The following is a 22,168-nucleotide window of genomic DNA, read 5'->3' as shown; positions in this document are numbered from 1 at the left end:
TTAGGACATACCAGTGTACTGTACCTTCATTACGGCGCGCGTATGTGGTTGTGACAATCTCGCGCATGCAAACAACGACACTAAACATTATCACCACAGTTGCTACCTGTGATTTAGATTTTGGCTTTGCGCCTTGATGGACAACGATGCATGCATTAGTCACTTCGACTTGGTTGTTGAAAAAGGGCAACCACACCACAGACATACGACAGCTTGCAAAAAAGATAACCTGCTCTCACCCAAACAGGATCTTGCCACAGTTGTCTCCTCTTTCTAGTCTGTGATGCCCACCCGAAGAAACACTTTTTCTCTACCATACTCTGGAGACGCCCCCAAAAAACTCGTCAATCCAAACCTGGCAGTTTTCCACTCTCGACGTAACTCGAACGGCTCTTCGGATTCACAACGACTGCTGGACCATAGGGACGAAGGTGTCACCACATCCACACCTGGAGGTATCTCTGGACGAAAAAAGAAGCTGAAGAAGATGAGCTCCCAGTCCGCCATCAACAAGGGCACACCCCCGAAGCCCTCCTCGTCGGCAAACCAGCCCCGAGAGTCATCGCAGCTGAGAGCAGAGCATACCAACTACAACTCTTTCCGACGTCGGCTCTCATCACAACAGTACCTGCGACCACGACGAGTGTCGGATTCTGTAGTTGCAGATGACGACGAGGAATTATCTCCTCTCATGTATACTGATTGGGATAACGACTTTGATCATTATGATTTGCACAGTGACTTCGAGGGCGACTCCGACCTCAACTCAGAGCCTTCATCACGACGAAACTCGGACGCTTCGTCTCTCGACGATGTTTGTATGTTTCCTCCCGGCTCCGAGGAACATCATGATGACAAGCCTAAGGTGTGGCCCGAGCTAAGCTACCTCGAGGAGTTTGCAGAGCAAGAGCGCAAGGAAGATGATGAGACAAGCTCTATCGGCATCGTCAACGAGGTATCAGTGTCGGGTCCCCTAAGACCCAAGCGAGTTGTGCCATGGAAGCGAGGCATCAAGCGGCAGGATTCTGGTATTGGTACTGACTTCCAATTTCGATTCACGTATTTCCGTGAAGATCTTGAGGCGACCATTCATTCGCAGAGCATTTCGGGATTGGTCAAGGGTGGCCAATCGTTTGCGGACCTGTTTCCTGAACGTGTTGAGGTGGAGGGCAGTGACAAGCACGAAAAGTTCATTCCCACTGAACGAAACTCAGTACCGACAAGAGCATCTACGCCAACTCCTGGAGACAGAAGTGGAAACGAAGGTAGATCATCTTCCAAAGACGCACCTCGGGATTTGGTACTTTCGAAAGTCCAGAGTCAGCACACAGGTTCAAGTGGAGACAGGGAGAGGGGAAACAGTGTCGGTGACCGAGGAGAAAAGACACCCCGAGATCACAACGGTAGCATTAGTGGTCAGAGCTCCCACACAACTACGGGACCTGCCGCGCATGCCACTCCTGAGCCCTCCGATACTCCCTTCTGGCTGGATGTGCTCAACCCCACTGAGGAAGAGATGAAGGTCTTGTCGAAGGCATTCGGTATCCATCCACTCACAACCGAGGATATTTTCTTGGGTGAAACTCGCGAGAAGGTGGAGCTCTTCAGAAACTACTATCTCATTTGTTTCCGATCGTTTGATGTTTTGCGAACTAAGAAGAAAGGTAGCAGCATCTCATCGAAGGCGTCGAAGAAACGGGCCCACAAGCACAATCGACAGCTCAAACCTCTGAATATGTATATCATCGTGTTCCACTTTGGTGTGCTGACGTTCCATTTTCTGCCTACAGTTCATCCCGTTAATGTGCGTCGACGTGCACGGCTCCTGCGTGATTACCTCACTGTTTCCTCAGACTGGATTTCGTATGCCATTATCGATGACATCACGGATGCCTTCCAGCCCATGATCGATTCGATCCAGGAAGAAGTGGATGATATTGAAAACGATATTCTCAAACTCCATGCAGGTGCGGATTCTTCCGATGATGAGGAGACTGAATTCTACACCTACGAAGATGAGCTTGACAGGCGACAGAGGCGTGGGTTCGGTGGTATCGCCGACGACTTGCGTTCTCTCTCTTCCATGTCATCCACGACCACAACCTCTACCATTCGACTGAAAAATAAGGGTGATAATCTGTACCGAATTGGAGAGACCCGAAAGAAGGTCATGTCCTTGTCTCGGCTTCTTGGAAACAAAGCTGATGTGATCAAGGGCTTCGCGAAGCGGTGCAATGAGCAATGGCAGGTTGCACCCCGAAGTGAAATCGGCCTTTATCTGGGCGATATTCAGGACCATATCGTGACTATGGTTCAGTCTGTCAACCATTTCGAAAAGATTCTTGCTCGAGCGCATTCCAACTGTCTGGCCCAAGTCAATATCGATATGACGAAGATCAACAACGATACAAACGATGTACTGGGTAAGATTACTGTCCTCGGTACTATTGTGCTTCCGATGAACATTGTCACCGGTCTATGGGGTATGAACGTCATTGTTCCTGGACAAGAACATAAAGGCACCGTTTGGTTCTGGGGAATCACGGCATCGCTGTTTTTCTTTGCTATCGCCTCCTACTGGGGGGCCAAGAGAGTTTATGGGGTCTAAACTAACAAAAGCCGAATATAGAAAGGAGAAGACGGGGGTTTGTTTTATAGTCAATGTCAAAATTAATGTAACTGCAGGTTCAATTACTCGTTTATTATTAATATAGTCCGAAGGTATTATTTTACATATAATCTAGTTACGCTCTCGCTTGCTCCACACAATATAGGAGGGATGGACAGGAAGCGTGATCATGGAAGTGGTGTCAACAGCAGGAAGCTTTGAGCCCTCAGGGACGGTCCACTTGAAGTTTTGAATGTAGCAAGACATGAGGGTGGTGAGCTGGCAGTTGGCGAACTGCTCGCCAATGCATCGGTGTCGGCCACCTCCAAAGGGAAGGTAAGGGGAGGAGACACCCTTGGAGATGGCACCAAATCCGTAATCGACAGTCTCGCCGGCCTCAGCGTCGGTCTCGGACTCGGCCATCTTCTCTGTAGGAGTCATCCATCGACGAGGATCGAACTTCTTGGCATTGGGGAAGTATCGCTCGGCCTGCTGTGAGTAACCAGGGGAGGCCATGACAAAGTGGCCCTTGGGCACGACAAACGAGGTACCGGGGACAGGCAGATCTCGCATGACCTGTCGGAAGATAGAATGGATGGGCATATGCAGACGAAGCGTCTCCTTGATGGTATTCTGCAGCTTGGTCATAGTCAGAATGTCCTCGTATGTAGGCTGTCGGAATGATCCGTCAGCCTCACCAAGAATATCAACTTGCTCCTGGTAGAGTTCATCCTGGATAGCAGGGTCGAGACCAAGTCGGAGAAGCATCCAAGCAGAAGTTGAAGCAGAGGTATGCTGACCGCCCATTAGAACGCCGATAAGGAGGTGGGCAATTTCCTGGGGAGTCATTCGCTTACCATCCTTGTAAGTATGGTTTTTGAGCAGAGCGTCGATGAGGTCACGGTCCTGGACGTCCTTCTCCATTCGTCGTCTTTGAATGACAGACATGTATGTATCACGAATCTTTTGCTGGGCGAGGTCACGCTTTCGATAAGAGGGCAGAGGAAGGTTGGGGAAAACGAAATTAATAGGAGTGAAGCCGTTATCAAGATCGGAGTAAAGCTTGGCAAAGTCACCGTTAAGCTTGGATCGGATCTCGTCACCTAGCAGACACCGAGAGGCAGTGAAGATGGTCATCTGAGGCTGAGTGGTCATGACATCTGCCTTACCGGTCTTACCCTCAAAGTTAACTGCAAAAAAGTTGGTGACTTCCTCAACGATCTTGGGAACGTAGGATCGAAAGGCATCACGAGTGAGGGCACCCTTGCAAAACTTCTTCTGCTCCATAAGTCGAGAGTTGGGGCAGTCATAAATAACACCGGTGCCGAAAACAGGGGTGGTGAGGTGAGTGTAAGCCTCCTCCGCAGACACGTCTGCAAGCTTGGAGTTGAAGACAAACTCGTGGCCCTTAGTGCCCAGAGACACGGTCATGACACGACCAAGCATGTAGAAGGAAAACACGTCACCATAACGGTTTCGGCAGTCCTCGAAGAACTCGTAGGGATCGATACCATAGGGGATAGATGATCCAACCCAGGGGATCCAGTAGAAGGCCATAGGGGCCAGAGTCTTGTTTCGTCGAGCCAGAAGTTGTGACCCAATAACGTAGATCTCTGTGATGACAGCAAGGATGGCCAGGCCAGCAAGAATGTGCCAGCCTTCCACGGGAATTCCCATGTTGTTGAGCGTCGTGAGAATGATCATGTTGTGGTGGACTTGAGTGAGAGACCAGTTGTAGATGTTGAGAGCACCAGACAAGATGAAGTAGAAATGGAAGGATAAATTAAACTCTTCTGGAACCTCGTCCACAATCACGAAACCTTATTTTCTTCCAAACCTGCTCGCTAATGTCGTATGTATCGTGTCTAAATGTAACGGTCCAATTACATGGACGATAATGCCAGGGATAGGGGTAATAAGAAATAAAAGTAACGGGCTCGGAAAATATGTACTTGGACCACTGTGAGAATCCTGAGGATGCAGCAGTCCTGATCCAGTGGATTTTGTTATTTTATATAGGCCGATGGCTGGCTCGGGGTATCCTTCATGGATCCCCCTGCTATGATTATGCAAGGTATGACACCACCTTTCAAATGGAGAAATCATCACGTCATGGAATGTGTGTAAGGGGCCAAAGTTAGCTTCTGTACCAAGAGAGATGCAGTGGTACTATATCATGTCCACTCATCGTACCACAATAAGACAGTACAGTAATCACTGCCTGTGCACAGCCTGCAATTTAGCCTAACATGCAAAAACGATGGTGCTTGTCATACGCGGCTATGCTGGAAATTTGATATCGCACGAAGACACCACGTGGTACACGATAGCTACAACTACAAGTAGTCTTGATTTAAGAATGAGCTCGCCAACCCTTACGGGTGTACTTGCACTTGTACTTGTAGAAACAATGGTTGTAGACTTCTGATGTTATTGCGTATGTAAACTTTTTTTTCTGCATATACATTCATTTAATTATAACTTTGCTGTGAAAGAATAACCTTTGAAATGAATGTACGCTTACACGAATATTACTAATAAAACAAACACAAGGTTACTTGGGATGGAAATGCTCGCTTAGTAAATCCACAATGAACTGTATCGAGCTTGCTAACTACTGACGCGTACAAGTATCGCAACAAAGATTACGGAGACACTCCGATTATCCGATCCGAGATTTGCCAGTGCATATGATTACTAATAAAGATGATTTTTAAGGCGTACTGATCTACAAGTACAGTATGTACTTGTAGTAACTTGTTTGATTCGTCGAAGTTAAGATTTAGTACCTCTCTGTACATCTTTTAGTATCTCTATAGTATATCATACTTACCTTCCCTCCTCATTAATAAAGCCACTTATGGGATTAATTCACTTTCTACTTGTGGGTTAGTTACAATTTCAGTCGTCTTCTTCGGCACTCTACAAGTAGTACTATTGCGGCAATTAAATCTCCTAAATGCTGTACCATACTACTTGTAGACTTCAAACATCGATCAGCTGAATTGCTTACATGTACAAGTAGCTACTGTACACGGTACTTGTAACATGTTCGCAGGTGTTGTTTCCAAACACACTACAGTATCATTGACACAAGTTAAGATTCTGTTTTGGTATTAAGTCGGTGTAGTGAGCAACCTTTACTTTTCAGGGTCAACGCTCTCATGACAGATTGCCCTAACCCTTGAGAGCTTGGTTGCCATTCCATAATCTAATCCCAGTGACCTTTATTGAGACCATGGCCTATTATAAAGATGGAAAGTGTCCAGGAAGAGAATATTTGAAGCTTCGGAAGATGATGACAGACCAGGGTATTTGAAATTACCGTATCAGGATGTTGGGTCAAACCTAACCGCTGTTTCCCGATTTAACACTCCCTAATTAGGGTCTCTCTACCCACCACCCCACATCTGATACATATGGCACTTGCATAATCTAATTGTGCCACTTACACTACACTCGCCACTCACCATGAAACTCTCAACAATCGCTATTTCTGCCATTCTGGGCTCTGTGGCCCTCGCAGCTCCTGCTCAGGAGGAGCTTCGGTCTACTGCTATGCTGATTCAGCAGTCCGAGGAGTTTCAGCGTCTCAACTATGACGAAGGCCTTCTTTCCCTGCCCGACCGAGATGAATTGCGACTTGTGGAGACCGCCCCAGGTGTCAGAACCTGGATGACCGAGGCTGAGAAGCTGGTTCTCAAGCGACAGGGTGTCCGGTTCTTTGATGTGACTGGAGAGGACCAGATTCGAGCATCCGAAGAAGTTCCCCCCGTTAACGTTACCTTCCCCGACTCTCCCCAGTACAAGGACAAGGTTGCTCTTCTGCTTGACGAAATCAACACAGATAACATGCGCAGCAACCTTGCCGAGTTCACTGACTTCTTTACCCGATACTACAAGTCGCAGACCGGGCGTGAGTCCGCCAAGTGGCTGTACAAGCAGGTTAACCAGCTGGCTCACGGATACAAGGGTGGCAACAAGAAGCCCACTGTGGAGTACTTTGCGCATCCTTGGGGCCAGCCTAGTATTATTGCACGACTAAAGGGCTCTAAAAACCCTGATACTATTGTTGTCGTGGGTGCGCATCAGGACTCTACCAATCTCATTGCTCCTTCTTTGTTTGCTGCGCCCGGTGCAGATGACGACGGATCTGGAACTGTTACCATTCTCGAGTCTTTCCGAGTTCTCATGGAGTCCGGTTTTGAGCCCGAGAACACAGTCGAGTTCCACTGGTACTCTGCCGAGGAGGGCGGCCTACTCGGCTCTCAGGAGGTCTACAAGCAGTACTTCACCGAGACCAAGGATGTGCGAGCCATGCTCCAACAGGACATGACAGGTTACGCCCAGGGAATGACTGATGCAGGTGTCGACGAACACATTGGTGTTATCACCGATTTTGTCTCGCCAGATCTGACCGTATTTGTCAAATCAGTGATTGACACTTACTGCGACATTCCTTACGTTGACACTCAGTGTGGATACGCATGCTCCGATCATGCCTCTGCTACCAAGTATGGCTACCCCTCTTCTTTTGTCATTGAGTCTGGCTTCCAGTACACCTCCAAGTTCATCCACACCACCAAGGACACTTTGGACCGTCTCTCCTTTGAGCATATGAGACAGCACGCCAAGCTGACTATTGGCTATGCCTACGAGCTAGCTTTTGCCAAGCTTGAGAAGCATTAGATAGACATATTATTATAATGTTCTCATATATCGACAAGTTTCGGTCTTAGATATCGCTCTGTATCAGGAAAGTCGGGCGTAAAGAGATCTTTACCTAATCTTGTCGGCTGTAGCCCCTTGCATTGGACTAACACATCATAATGCAAACACCCGTCAATATATCTTAGAATTATAGAATCTCGAAGTTCCATGTCAGGACACCGTTTAGAAGCCAAGACTTCCGAAAGGATCCCCCCCAAAAGGGTCATTTCCGCTGGACTGACCCGAAGGGTGGGCACTGTATTGAGTGGTGGCCGTGGCGTAATCAGAAGTGATGTCATTATCGGCTGTCCATGTGGCGACTGAGGGAGCAGCTGTGGCTGAGGGGATATCGTTGGAATCAATCTCCTTGAGGTTTTCGGCACCTCCGTTATAGTTAACCTGTCCAGTGGCAGCCTGGTTGTTCTTGAGGTCATAGACAACGTAGGCAGACCTGAGGAAACCGTCTCCAAGAACACTCTGGCCACTATTGCTGCCATTATCACCAACCAGGAAACTGTAAGCAGGCTCATCGCTACCGTTGATAGTGATGTAGAGCTGGTTTCCGTTGGAATCATTGAGAGGAATAAAGAGTTGGTTGATGGGAACCACAATCTTCTGACCCTGGCAGTTGTAGGTGATATTGATGTTGGTGAAGCCATCGACCTGGTTCTTGGTGGCCACAGAACTAACTCGCGGGACCTAGTAGAGGCCTAGGTTGTTGTATAAAGTCCAGTAAGTAGCGGAGGGAACAAGGGAGAGGGTCGTTCCAGAATCCAAAACAGCCAAACGAGGAGTGCCGAGAGCGTTAGTGGTAGATCCTGCATTATTAATATCGACAGAAGCGAGAGTGACTTGAAACTCCCGTGGAGAGGGGTCAGAGGGCTCATCCTTGATAAAAGGGAGGAGTGCAAGACCTCCAGTGAACTTCGAAGTATCCACAGCACCAAAAAGAAGAGAGTCAGTTTGGGACTGGAGAGAATCCAGGTACAGAGAATAAGCAGGTGTGTTGATGAATCCGTCCTTGGCTAGACGAATGGGGAGATTGTCGTACTGGAACTGGTCCCCATTTCCAAGGTTATTGACATAAGACGCCTCGTTGCTCGGGTAGCCGATACCAAAAACCGGGTCAGTATTTGTCTGAGTAGCCATGGCGAACTCATACTGGTCAATACTATACTGGTCAATACTAACACCACCGATATTGATGGTATCTTTGACCCAATCTCCAATGGCAGAGGTTTTGTCTCCGTGGGCAATTGCAAAGCCGTTGGGAACGTCCTCCTGAAAAGTAGAAGAAGCCTTCTTGTTGAATGCACCGGAGGAGCCGTCACTCTTCACCCACAAGTCAGACGAGCCTGTGTCAATCTGAACTGAGAAGGGCTGACCGGGTATACCAAGAGTGATGTTCACAGCGTACTCAACAAGCTGGTTTCCTAGAACGGCAGAAGGGTCAGCAGGAGCCTTATTGGGGTTATTCAAAGAATCAGGGTTAGCAGTATGTACAGTTGGTAGGGTTGTTGATTCTCTGAGTAAAACCGATTTTGACGAACTTAGGTGCAGGAGCAGGTGCGGCCGCCACGAGAGCAGTAAATACTGCCAGAGTCCTTAGGGTAGTGAACTTCTTATGGGAAGTCAAGTTGAGATTGTGTTATGAGACATGTAGGGGTAAGGATCTTGCTATTTATGTAAAATAGAAAGAAGGGGGGATGGCCTATGTTCAAGTGGAAGAAAGCTAAGTTGGATTGAAAGAGCTGGTGTTTATTATTGAGTGGTGTGATTCAAGAGACCATGGAACCATGATATTGTATCATCGCAGAGGTCCGTGTGTGGATCCCACAAATTTCAGAAGTCGGTACAATATCTGTACTTTGACCTTGGGGATGTTAACCATGTAATTAGTACATCAGTCGAGGTTTTTTTATTCTTCTGTAACAAGAAAAAGTCCCAAAGTATACCAACAATGAGGATATTTCTGTACTTCAAAAGAACAGACCCAAAATGCCGTGGTGACAGTTGCACAATGAGTCCTGGAACTGCACTAACATTATCCTCGAGAGCTGATAATTGATGTCTCAAGGTTAGAGTCTCCATGATCTGAGTGAGAACTGTGGGTGGTGACCCTATGGGAAAACATGTTGGCAAAAAAGATATCAATAAGCCAATGCCGTATCTTGAGTATATCCTGTATGTATGTACATACTGTAGTGCCGTGGCATTCACTAGAGGGAAATTTCGATGCATGGGGTCGTGAGAAGCTCAGTCTGGTGACTCGTGGCTCTTGAAAGTTGTATTCCGTTATACCTTAGACATTTGTTATGTCTGAAGCACCTATAAATGCCTACGCTCATGACTCTAGTCAACAATATTCCACTTGAATGGCTGTGCGCAAACGTCGCCGAATTTCACCTTCTTTACGCTCATTTCAATAACAAGTCGGTCTAGAAAACAAGTTTCGAACACGTTTCAGTGGAACAGGGAAGTATTGAATACTAGGATGAATATGACCGATTTCTACAAAACTAATCTAACACCAGCTACTCCACGTAGCATGCTTAGCCTGGCTAAGTGAAGTAAGGCCTCATCCCTGTGAAACGTTGAGTGTTTAGAATACGAGAGCAGGCTGTACGGCAGTGGACTATCTCATAAGAGTTAATATAACACTCGAGCGGCATAACCATGGGTTTCAAGCTGGATGTTTGAAGCTGAGTGCCCCACGGATGTCCCGACACCGTATTTAGTTTCTTGCGTTTTGGCTCGCTGTATTAATGTCCTGGTCTCGAGGTTCCGCTACCGAAAATAGAACTCTCCATCCTTGCAACATAATTCAGATATCATTATGATCTTGTGGCGTTGAGATGACTGCTCACGACAAAGAAACCCGCCAACTCCTAAACGGCCATAAAAGCATCAGGACGTTTTAGTTCGCAAGATCAGTGGATGTTGCGTCTGGGATGTACGTAGGGAGTGTATTGGGTTTGAGCTCGATGGCATCACTCACCGTTGACGAGAAGGGGTTCTTTGGGACTCACCACCTCATTGTCAAGCCAAGAGTACGATTAAAACTGATCCAGAGCAACGAGTTTTCCCATTGAGTTGCAGCTATTCTTTTTATACCTCTTATTTTTGTCCACAGGCAAAGGGATTTAATTATCTTCTGCTGACAAGCCTGAAACTTTATGGGTGCTTCGATAATGCCGTTTCTATTAAACTCTGGAAAAAATAATACAACATGCTGCCCAAAACGAAAATGGATTCTGGAACACCCTTTGATTGGCAGTTACAGCAATTATTGGAACAATTATGAATCCTCTGTGAAGACCGTTTCCTATGATTCGTTGGGCCAGCATCTTGGTTATCCCGATTTTCTCGGCGGTCTATTACTACTCCTCGAAAACGAAAGTTTGACCCTTGCATATCAATGTTACATTGTGATGCCGTTCATGATATTGAAATGAAAGTAGATGTATGCTACTTGTAGTAACGGCAGTGATTTATAATGTGTGATTTCCCAACAGAGGTGAAAGTTACGCCATGCTCCTCGCGGTCTCTTGATTCCTCCGAACTTCTACTCTGTAAGGGTGTAGAAATATGTCGACCTCATGCACCTATTAATGGTACAGTACCTTTCACCGCGTTTTAAGCAGCACATGTCCTTCCAAAGGTATCAATTTGATATCGCAGGCAGTAGGAACTGTGATACCTCCCATTTATGTTGCTGAAATGGAATGTCAATTCTCCTACTGCAACACTATGTACACTGTACATCCTATGTCATCTCCTCGGTCAGATTTATTGGATTAATTTACAAGTACTGTGTTATAGTGTATCGTTGAGATTATAAATCCAACCACGATCTAGAGAATTGTCCTTTCGTAATACGATGGACTCCGACGTCTGGATCACCCATAGCACATTGGATTGTGTACCTGGTGCTGCTGGCTCTAATGTGGCAGAATACAACCCTCATGAGAGTTTCACAACAGCTTACTGCATCACCGAGAATGTTTGAGTCCGATATGTGATACAGTATTATTATTATTCTCTTGAACACCCCAATAGGAGTACGCACTGTACATGCAAAGTGTTAAAATATCCTGTTCACAGAACAGGTGAAGTCCTTTAAGATAGCATGAGTAAGATTAGCGATCGAAGCAGTCTTCACAGGCTTCCCTTTGTGTTCACTTGGTCCTTGTAAAAAGGATATGACATGTGCTGTTATCCATCCTGGAAATCGAGGCTGTGAAAACTCATCTGCTAATCTCTGTTATTATCTTCATAGAAAGATCTTTGACTTTCAGTTGCGCCAAGCAGCTCTGTGTGGTCAACTACTCTAACATTTCCCTCCTACTACTTTTATTTAGTCATCCGATTCAACGTCGACTTCTGTGGAGTGTCTGAGTGATCTATCTTCTGTGCAATACAATATATACATATTGTGGCTGTCAGTCTGTCTCAAAATGACGTAAAAAGTTGCAAATATGCGAATTGTACTTGTTGGATAAGGACAGGTGGTATATCAATGGGGCATTTGCTACTTGGAGACTTCCTTTCATATATGAGTTTGCCTTCTCAAGTAAGCGTAACAGAGTATGGTAATTTCTTACAGTAGGTTTCGTATAATCATTTCCACGCTGCTTCTAAATCTTATCTCATTCATTCCAATTGCATCTGTTTGAGAACGGTTTTCAGAAGATAAACACCGGCATTCATATCAACCCTATATAAGTGCACATGAGAGTAGATCTATTCATCATTATAGGTTACAGGAGCCTCTGAACTAATGTACTGCAACGTAGAATGTTAGTGAGGGTGATATTTAGGATTACGTATTTATTTATGCATCTGAAAATAGACACACATTCAATTGCAGAAGGGAAAATCTACTGTAATTTAGCTACAGGTACTTGTACTTGAAGGTCAGAGTAATCAAGCTTCCTCAAAAAAAACGAAATTGGTCATTGCTTTGGCCATTGCTGCACCGAGTCCCTAATAAACTTGTAGATTTGATGACCTTTGCACCTGTGAGAACAAACAGACATCAGTGTGCTTCCATTTTATGTCTTACATGAAACCGAGGTGAAATATCTCTAAAGCAGGGTTGCTTACTGGATCCACTAAAATTTACTCCCCCACCTTTTGCAAGGAGCCACGTTTGACAGGTATGACAGTTCGCGCCCTTCTTAATATGTCACATCAGACCAATGAATCTGGTTTCAGTTGCATATCTTCCAAGTGGGCGGGTCCATGTGACAGAGCTCTTTTAAGTTATAGGATGGAGATGAAGAAATCAGTACATTCACTGTATGACATACTCTAGCCATGTTCCCCTTATTATCTTCCTATAATCTTTAACTGGAGTACAGTACATACTGTACTTGTACTTCAAAATATCAACACAAGTTGCAAAAATCATTCATTGAGCTTAGATATTCATATTATCTACTATTATTACCTGATGTGAAGCTCCATTTTTCTCTGTCATGTGCAGATGGCTGTCCCTTTGGTACCCACCTTATCTCACGTAATCTATGCGTGCTGCCCACCCTTAAAAATTGTATGGACCGCACCAGGCACTAGTTTGGCTGTTCCACTAACAACTGTCACCTGTTGATGATGACAGGCTGTTAGTAAGGGTCTTATGGATTCAAACATTCTAATAGGGCTCCACAAGCATGTGACCGGTTACACTAAACTCTGACAGAAATGGCAGTAAGGCGGAACACTTACTGTAGAGTTAAGTCTGTCTCAACGCGTAACTGCATATAGTACATGTGTGAGATTATCTTAATATTCAGCTATTGCTATAGAAATTTACATGGCAAATAGCTGACTTCTTGTGTTTTGCGTAACCAAGGCTATACCCCACATGGAACACTAGTAAACGTCATTTCCCCGGTCCTTGACGTCAACCGCGCGGCTAATTAGCGCGGTAACGCGGCTACGGTTGTGACGTTGAGGTTTAATGCGAGTCAATCAAAGACCAGAGTCGGAGACACTTGTGCACAAATCCCCTCGGTCCCGAAACAATGGAGGTTCGTGGTCATTTTTTGTGACTTCGTGTTGTGATTGCCTATGTAGTAAATACTATATTTTCATACTACAGTACTATACTTGTAACGTTTCTTTTGTGTATCCAAGTCAGCAACATAGGAGCAGCCACCCTTGTTGCTCTCAATCGAACATTAGCTACAAGTACAACTACATTGCCAACCTCCACCTTCCTTGTTCCAGCCTCGAAGGGGGTTAGGGTTAGCAAACTTGGAAGTGTTATTACCTACAAGTAGCTACTTGTAGACCGTATTTATTGATTCAGTCTAACGAATTGGACATGCATCTTGCCGTGAAACCGTGGACTACTTGTGCTGTAGCTTTCTTCCCCACCGTTTCGAGCATGATAACGCCTCCTTGTTCAATCGCAATCAGACAGATTCGATTCAATTTTAGCGAAATGAAAGACTAACTTAATGGTTTGACTTCGGCAGCCGACTCTGCGCAAAGATAAATTTACGAGCACAGCGATTCACAAGCCTTGCATACATGAAAGGCGACGATCACAGGCACAGACAAACCTCCCTGGGAAGCTCGTCAAAACGCACTCTTTTCTTTTGTAGCAACCGCACCCTATCAAGAGTAACGATTACCGAAACTTTCGTACATTGCTGTTAATACCAATCATCCACCCATCGAAAACAACACCCTACAGTTCATAACAAGAATACAGTGTACTTTCCCTCAGATTTACGATACTACAAGTAGTGTCCTCGCTTGTTTAGCTGCATTTCAGGGATGCTAAGTTGACTATTTTGGGTCTTGTAGTATTGTGCCTCTGAAAATGCACTAACGATCGCACTAATAACAAGACACAATAGAAGATACGAGATGTATAGGTACAATAGCTCCTCTCATGCAGTTGGCTGTTACTCAAGGGAACTAAACTTGCTTAACCTGACAATCACAATACTTGTAGTAGGTGTTCGTACGGCCTTACGACGTCTTGGGCTTGTTCGTGTGTGAGAGGGTAGTCCGATTGCCAGCCCGTGAGCTTTTCCGAACTCCTAGTTTACTCTTCATTCGGACTTCGTCGCATCCTGTTTGTTCAGTGAAACAACGCTAAAACAAATAATATGGCCAACGTAACAGGGGAGCAGATATTAAACGGAGCAGTAAATAAAAATTAAAAGATCACTGCTTTCGGTATGGATCATGGTATTATATTTTTTTCAATCCAGTAGTTTCTCGGACACTGTTGCATGACGAGTAACCACTGTTGACATCAAGGAAGTCCTGCTGTAGTCTTCATCGTCACTCTTGATGTGTTTTGAAGGGAAAAGAGTGTATCTAGAGGGTTTCTAAAGCCAATTGATCCAACATAGGGTCTAAGATGTAGAAGTAACACCGCTGGTAGACTACAAGCAGCAAACCCATTTAGCCCCAAAACCTACTGGTATTCTTGCTAAGACACTATTAGTATACTGCAGCAGTTTGTATGTATAGATGTCTATCTGGGTGGGTGGGGAATTACGTCGCCTTTTTTTCTTCTTCCATCCTCTATGTTCGACGGGATCGGAGTTTACGAATATCCGATGCAGCTCAATGGCTGCACAGCAATGATGGGGAAATGTTTGGAGAAGAGTTCACTTGCTTTCTTTTGACAGTTTGTCTCTCTCGTTCCCTCTTTCGTCGGCAGTCTTGGTCACATCTGAGTCACCTCTGATTCATCTTGAAGATTAATCAGAAAAGTTACACATGTACACACATTTCCCACCAACTACACCTAATGTTCTGCGCTGCTTGTGACATTGAAAAACGACGAGGTGGTACAAGGGTGCTGAAAGAAGTGTTCCACGAATGTTCCATGACTTGAAGGGTACCCAACGGTACCAGTAGCAACACATAAGTCTCAATTTTCATGGTTTTCCAGTTTTGGAACAATGGGGTCTTGCTCTCCTCATGCGGGGCTCATAAAGCAACAGCAGGACAGGCATTACGATGGGAGCGTAACTGCTGTATACAACTGTTGCCATTTTTTTCTTTTCTGATACATTTTGTAGGATCAGTGACAAGTAGAGCTTTCTCATGTGATTTCGATCTACTGTATGAATACGTCATATGCAAGTACAGTGTACTGCTGGTACATACGGTACGGGTACATACTGTTCCGGTACTACTTATACTACAGAATTGTACTTGTACAAGTACTGGTAGCTTTTCTAGAATAATTATCTTTTTCTCCAAAGACCAACGTTACAGCTACTTGTGCCTTGTAGTAATTCCATAAGTTCCAAAGTTTTCTTATTGTCATTTTCCGTAAATACAAAGTCGTGCCGTATGCGGTCGTCGTACTGCGACTTATTTTTTCTTTTCTCCATCCACGAGACCACTGCAATATCGTACTCGTAGAGTGTAAAACATCTGTACGAGTACAAGGTACATGGTTACGAATACGAGTACGTACCCAACAAACGGTAGCCATGGCAACACCCTTCAGTTCAAACACAAGCACAAAAAAAAAGTGGGCTCCTTCCTTTGTACGGATTCGGTGGGTATGACGGGCCGTCAGAGTCGGTCCGTTTCACCGCATGGCAGATTAAGATTTGAACCGGAATCAAGGATCAAGGAGAGGATCACTCACACAGTTGCATTTGTCATCATGAGGTGTATAGTATAGTATCTATTCGCCGGTCACGTGAAACCCTTCCTATCGCAAACGAAGCCTGTGTGTTTAGATGATTGAGTTGTATTATGTGGCTGTATCGATTGCAGTAAAGGTGTGACCGCTGTTAACGCGATTGAACGAGACGATAACCACAGGGGTGGCGCAAATCCTGGCTCGCTCTAAACGGATGTGGTAGTCGACGAAACCGTAGGTATTGTACTCGTACTTGTAACGTGACGTCGCATATCTGGATGCGGAAACACGTGACTGGATCTCCTCAAGAGAATTTATTTTCTGGTCGCCTCGATGCCGCATTTGAAGCAAGTCAATCTAAATATAAGAAGCTTTTGAAACAACATTCCGTTGACGTGTTGATACGACGTGTTTGGTTGCTCGCTTAATTTCTGGTTTGAACAGAATATGAACACATTCTATTTTTCAGCCTCCGTTTTGACATGGGCCTAGGTTACACTCATTTAATTTCTTTGACATTTTATGCAGAGCCAGTCTTGATCGTTTCCGCTCCCCACTTGCACTCTAGGACGACCCACCCAAATACGAAATACGACATCTTGACGCAGGAACCGCATGGATCCACCCGCATGCAACAATTGGGTTTGCCTGTTTCAAAGCAGCATATGCAAGCAACTATAAGAGCGTCTGCATGCTTACAAGGTTCATGTGACGGATGCGGGTTCAGAGTTCATTGCGCCTCTTTGGCAAATTGAATTTGAGAAACCCGGACCGACGTGTCCAGCACCGACAAGAAAGCATATATATTCATCTCATGGCAGCGTAAGCCAGATTCATCCTTACGTATCCTATAAACGTACCCTTAGCACGACTTTCGGAACCCTATTTGGTAGCCCTTACCCTTGGCGCTTGGACCTCCCGCACAAGCACAGTTTAGACAAAATACGCGAGGCACCGCATCGCAAATACGACCAAAATACGGATATTATGAAACTAAAAAGAGGGGTAAACTGCCGGTTTCGGGGAATTGACAGCGAGAAAATTAGAAGCACGCCAGTGGATTATCGCCTCTTACAATGTGAAATATAGCTACCCATTTTTTTTTAGCGACTCGTCAAATGTTCTGCAACCTTTCAAATACAAGTGTGTGTCATTTTTTTAACATTCCACAATGAGTAACATGGTTGCCGAGCGAAGGAAGCAAGAAGACGTGGAACGAACTTTGACACGAACAGAGAGCTTGGGAGAACTCCGACCGAAACATCCTCCTCCCCCAGCTCCCCTCGAGGAAGAAACTGGGATAGGTTCGTGTTTGGCATCAAAATATTGTTACCATGATATATGTCCTGTATCAGGATTTTCTACGATTTTAGCGATTTTATTCAATTTATTACAAGCCATGAGCCCAACTTAACCTCCAACGGGGACTGTTGGGTGACGCAACGGTCACGTTGCATGCGGGCATAGTTGCTATAGGAGTGTGCTGCAGCAAGCTAGTTTCCAGACAACAGGGTGGAACCAAGCCAGAACTACGAGTAGATAATAAGATTAGGGTTTCCGCAAATCAAAGATGCAACAAAGAGTGAGAGCTCACCATTTCCCTTGAATTCTAACAGAAACGGGGAATGGGTTTTTCACAAAAAGTGGGGGGTCAGCTCATACCCTGGGAATCCAGCAAGTTCACCCTGTGGCGCCTTTACGAAGCACCCGATATTGTCACTTGTTGGATATATTTTGCATCCATATCCTTTGAAACCTGCCGCATCGGGACAGCGTACTACTTTGTACAGTGGTAGCTACTTGTGTCACAACTCTCGCATGACGTCATTTAGAGTGCGTTTGCGAAACACGCCCCCAAGCCCGAAGGTAAATGTGTCCAAAACCAGTCTAACCGTTTGTGTCCGACCAAGCAAGGCTTCACAATTGCGGTCTGCACCAGTCGCAAAAATGCGACAGCCAATGATAATAAACAGCATGCAAATCTGTTACCGTGGGGGAAAAAAACTGCATTTGGGTAGCACATTACCAATGCAGATATTACTGAGGAATTTCAATCCCATTGTGCGCTTAAAAATTAATTTCAGAGGGGTGATGGGGGACCTCAAGGAGATGGGGCCAATATCTGTGCCTCAGGGGTATCGATTTGATCGGCTCAATCCGCTACAAGTACTGTACATGACCTGAGGCCACTCGCAAATTACTGTACAAAACAAACTCTGGATCATGATCTTCAGTAACATGATATGGTATGTTCATCATGGTTTGTGACTGTTCTGGGGAAGGTGGAGACAGGCCATAAACAAATATGTCCTTTACTAGCGCCGGTACGATACTTGTGCCGGTGGATATAATTTAGCTACTCCGCAATGGTGAAACAGTATGGCTCTGTGATGCTGTCTCGAAAATACATACTTGTACATACATCTCAGGGGACTTTATTACCCAATCCGTCTTTAAACGAACACAGACGCACATGAACAAAGCAACTTGAAACCAGATACAAGTACTTGTACGCTATTGTTATCACGTGGCTTGCTCTCTCCAACTGTCGGGTTCCTACTTGTACTGGCTTGGTACATACGCGTAGCTACGACCCGCGAAATATTTGCTTGTTGTTATTTAAATATACATATTCGAGTCTATAACAAGACTCTGCCGAACTAGGTGCCCAAGATTTCCATTCTATCCACGAAATATCGGGCAAAAGCTGTCTGCTTCCAGGAAGAAGCTCCGGCAGCAGCTGGCACGGCGTTGGCAGTGGAGGCGGCCATGGCCATTCCTTCGTCTCCACTGATACTAGTCACCGAAGTTCGAGGAGACGAACTGCCACCAGTGACACTAGAGGCGGATACAGAGTCGGGGCTCTCACCTTCGTTGGCGCCGTTGGACTTGTAATGGTCGAACTGGGGCACGGTGGGGTTCTCAAAGGAGTTGACAAATATCTCCTTGAGCATTCCAAATCTGCTCTTCTTTCGCTCTACCAGCGAATCAGAGCCCTCAAAGGGGTCATCGTCAAACAAGATACGAGAGGCAAGCGAAGTTCGCATCTTGAAGAATCCCACAACTCGCAGAGGGTAAGTCAGAGGGTTGGTAGAGCCAGTGTTGGGTCCCAGGCTTTCTTCGAGAGAGTTGTCGAGTCCCACCAGATCCACAGGCCCGATGAATCCAATCTGGAAAAGGAACCTCACCTCAGGGAACAGAGCATCTAGAGCTCGAGAAGCGGCGTGGCAGTAAGAGTAGAGCAGCTTCTCGTCGTGGGTCTTCCACGTCTGGAAACCGGACAGAGCTCGGCTGGGGAAAATTGTAAGCCACTGTCGCAAGAACTGATACAGCTTCTGGGGAGGGTACGATGTGGGGTTGTTGAAGTTTCGGGGTTGGTTGTTGAGCATGTTGGTGACCTCATTGAGAAACTCCTCAACCTCGGCGTACTGGAGAAGCAGAGTGGAGTCGCTGATCTGGTGCTTCACTGAAGCAAACTTACTCACAAACTCCTGCCAGAACCCTGACTCGTAAGGAGGAATATGGATGGACTTGATGCTCTGAAACAGTGACTCGGCCATGCAGAAAGTGGTGGGAGACTGGCTGGTGTTGAGAGAGAGGGACTGCAGAACGGCAGCCAGACCCTTGCTGAGCTCAATATAGGGCTTGATATCGTCCTCCTGCAGAAATATGTCCCAAGCCAAAATGAGAGTGGTTACCAGAAGAGCATCTGAAGCGTTTGGCAGCTGTTCGGAGTTGGAGCCCAGATTGTCGGTGTAGGTATGGATCATGCTGAGAGCCTTGGACCGGTGGTGAGACGACAAGTCACGGATTTGTTCGGGGGTCATGCCACCGGTGTTGGCTTTCTCATCAGGGACCTTGGAGTGGCTCTTGAGGTACAGATAGCCGTGGCTGAAGGCTAAAAGAGAGTGGTACAAAACAGGGTGGTCCTCGGCGTTCTTGATGCTGTCGGAGATCCATGCACCGTAAGCGTGTCTCATCATGTCGGTCTCAAATCCCTGCTTTACAATGCTGGCGGTGTTTCCGGTCCCAAATTTTTGTGGCAAAGTCGCATGTTTCGGGTTGTGGGCTTGGATGATAGGTGGCAATTGAAACGAGTCGTTAGAACCACCACTGTCGGTGATAGCGGAAATCGGGGGCAATGTAGAAGTCAAGGGAGGCAGCGATACGGGCTGTGCGTTTTCCGTCTTCACACCATCGGCCTGATGTCCATTCTCAAGTTTCACTCCGGAGTTTCCGGCGGCGCTCAAAGGAGGAGAGCTTCCCAGCGGTGGCAGTGTTGTGCCATTCTGAACGCTTGGCAGGGAGCCAGAGAATGCACCTGGGTAAGAGTGGGGGCCTTGTGGCGCACTGGTAGGAGGTGGGGGTGCGCTGGGAACGTTGTGAGCATGCGGAGAGTGTGGTGAGTGATGAGACTGGTGTGGCGAATGATGGGGAGAAAGATGTGTTGATGGTGGTGGAGGACCCGGGTGTGGTGGCTGTGCTGCAGGATGTTGCTGTGGAATCTGTGTCTGGGGTGGCATGGGCATGTGACCATACATATGCTGTGGGGGCGGTGGGTATTGCATTGCATAGTACGGTTGTGCCATGGGAGCGGGTGCCATGGGAGGCATGTGTTGCAGAGGCATTTGTGGTGGAGGGACCCCTTGGGGAGGATAGCCCATGGGCATCATTGGTTGTTGCATTCCCATTGCCGGTGGCGGTCCTCCGTGAGGCGGTGGTGGAGCTGGATAGCCATAGCCTTGCATGGGCACCTGGGTCGTGGGGTTCATGCTGCGCATGTTAATGAAGCTGGTGGCATCGCTCTTGACTTTGGCCTCTCGAAAGAAGGTCAGTTCTTGAGGAGTCATGTCTAGGTATGGACATGGTGAGTCGATGCGCGAGCATTGTGAGCAGCTGGGCAGTCTCTCATCGCACTTAATTCGTCGTCTCTTGCAAGTCTTACACCCCAAGTGTGACTTCTTGTGCGCCTTTCGTGAGTGGAACTTGCGTGGTTTGGTGGAGGACATTTGTGTAGTAGAGTCACGTTTAAACGAAGGTTGAGTGTGGTGTTGAAGCTGGCCGCTATATCGTTGGGTGGACGGTCTTGTGGTATTGCAGTCTCGTTAGCGGCTCGTGTCTCTCGTCTCCTATTCAATTGTGATGATGATGATGACAAGAAAGAGTTAGCAGTGTAGCAAGTATATATTCATGTACAAGCATGTAGGTTAAGCTGACAGGGGGGTGTGTGTAAAGAGTGGGTTTTGAGAGGGCCAAGCGGGCAAAAAAGTACATGGGGATGCTCGCCTTAACGCGGTGCACACAATGGTTTCGACTTTTTTTTTCTTCTATGGCCACATTTCGTCGTTTCGCCATCCTCCCCACCTTCAGATCCTACCTTCGTATCCAACGCACAAGGCCCAAAGTCAAACGTACAAGGGGTATTATGAAAAGCTAAATGCGACTTGGAAGAAGTGTACAAAGAGCGGTTTGTTTCTTTGTTACGAGAATCGCAAAAACAAGGCAAGGGAAAAAGCACAAAAACACAAAACGCAAAAGACAACAGAAAAAAGTGCAACACAGCACAGAGAGAAGCGAAACCAAGGGTGGCGGAGGCAGGTCGAAAAACGAAGCGAGAGCGACGACGGCAGGAAAGAAACGAAAAAAAAAGAAAACGAAAACGAAAACGAAAACGAAAACGAAAAGAAAAGAAAAAAGAAAAAGTCAACCAGAATCTCTCGCTTGTAAATGAAACACGGCAGCAGAGCGGGGCAAGGGGGTAAAATTTTGTGCTTGGTACGAAACCGTGGAGAACCGAGCAGGGTAATATATTGTTTGGTGGAGAAGGGTCCCAAGGCTCCTCAAAAGTAGAGGAGCAATAGCCCGCCCTTGTGAGCAACCGGTGTCGGCTCAAGGATGTTTCCTCGCCCACCTCCTCATCCGCACCAACACCAGCCTGCAATCACAGGGGTGGTGACATAATGCTCTTTTTGCTTTTGTGACGGTTTCGGCTGTCGTATGCAACACAAATGCAACCAGTGGTGGGCTGGGAGTTATGTAGGGTCGTGTTAAAGACGGGTCCTTTGACCCAAATATAGTGTGTCCCATGGTTCCACGCTAATCATGTTGTACTGCGACTGGCCGTATCCAATACACAATGGAAAGGGTCTCCACTATATGTACGGGTCGATATATGATTGATGATGAGTAAGCGGATATGTGTCAGATCTGCTGGGGGGGAG

General features: G+C 46.4%; 6 protein-coding genes across 6 annotated transcripts; 3 read left to right on the top strand and 3 right to left on the bottom strand.

The window, feature by feature from the left end:
- Nucleotides 1-283: 283 nt before the first annotated feature.
- YALI1_B07134g (uncharacterized protein) lies at nt 284-2,608 on the top strand (the record flags this gene model as incomplete). The annotated part of the gene is made up of 1 exon (XM_002142970.1): nt 284-2,608. The coding sequence occupies one exon, from the start codon at nt 284-286 to the stop codon at nt 2,606-2,608; it is 2,325 nt and encodes a 774-aa protein (XP_002143006.1).
- A 132-nt stretch (nt 2,609-2,740) lies between these two features.
- Nucleotides 2,741-4,312, bottom strand: YALI1_B07094g (uncharacterized protein; the record flags this gene model as incomplete). Its single annotated transcript, XM_500518.3, has 1 exon — nt 2,741-4,312. One exon carries the CDS (start codon nt 4,310-4,312, stop codon nt 2,741-2,743), a length of 1,572 nt encoding a protein of 523 aa, XP_500518.1.
- Nucleotides 4,313-6,079: 1,767 nt separating this feature from the next.
- YALI1_B07076g (uncharacterized protein) lies at nt 6,080-7,297 on the top strand (the record flags this gene model as incomplete). The annotated part of the gene is made up of 1 exon (XM_500517.3): nt 6,080-7,297. The coding sequence occupies one exon, from the start codon at nt 6,080-6,082 to the stop codon at nt 7,295-7,297; it is 1,218 nt and encodes a 405-aa protein (XP_500517.1).
- Nucleotides 7,298-7,501: 204 nt separating this feature from the next.
- On the bottom strand, nt 7,502-9,409 carry YALI1_B07043g (uncharacterized protein; the record flags this gene model as incomplete). The annotated part of the gene is made up of 3 exons (XM_068281995.1): nt 7,502-8,017; nt 8,069-8,743; nt 9,362-9,409. The coding sequence occupies 3 exons, from the start codon at nt 9,407-9,409 to the stop codon at nt 7,502-7,504; spliced, it is 1,239 nt and encodes a 412-aa protein (XP_068138096.1).
- A 7,352-nt stretch (nt 9,410-16,761) lies between these two features.
- On the top strand, nt 16,762-17,036 carry YALI1_B06969g (uncharacterized protein; the record flags this gene model as incomplete). The annotated part of the gene is made up of 2 exons (XM_068281994.1): nt 16,762-16,769; nt 16,814-17,036. 2 exons carry the CDS (start codon nt 16,762-16,764, stop codon nt 17,034-17,036), a joined length of 231 nt encoding a protein of 76 aa, XP_068138095.1.
- A 1,571-nt stretch (nt 17,037-18,607) lies between these two features.
- Nucleotides 18,608-20,956, bottom strand: YALI1_B06928g (uncharacterized protein; the record flags this gene model as incomplete). Its single annotated transcript, XM_500516.1, has 1 exon — nt 18,608-20,956. The coding sequence occupies one exon, from the start codon at nt 20,954-20,956 to the stop codon at nt 18,608-18,610; it is 2,349 nt and encodes a 782-aa protein (XP_500516.1).
- Between the last annotated feature and the right edge of the window lie 1,212 nt (nt 20,957-22,168).

This window comes from Yarrowia lipolytica, chromosome 1B (assembly GCF_001761485.1).
Source record: "Yarrowia lipolytica chromosome 1B, complete sequence".
Taxonomy (NCBI): Eukaryota; Fungi; Ascomycota; class Dipodascomycetes; order Dipodascales; genus Yarrowia; species Yarrowia lipolytica.
This window is presented reverse-complemented; position numbering and strand designations above follow the sequence as displayed.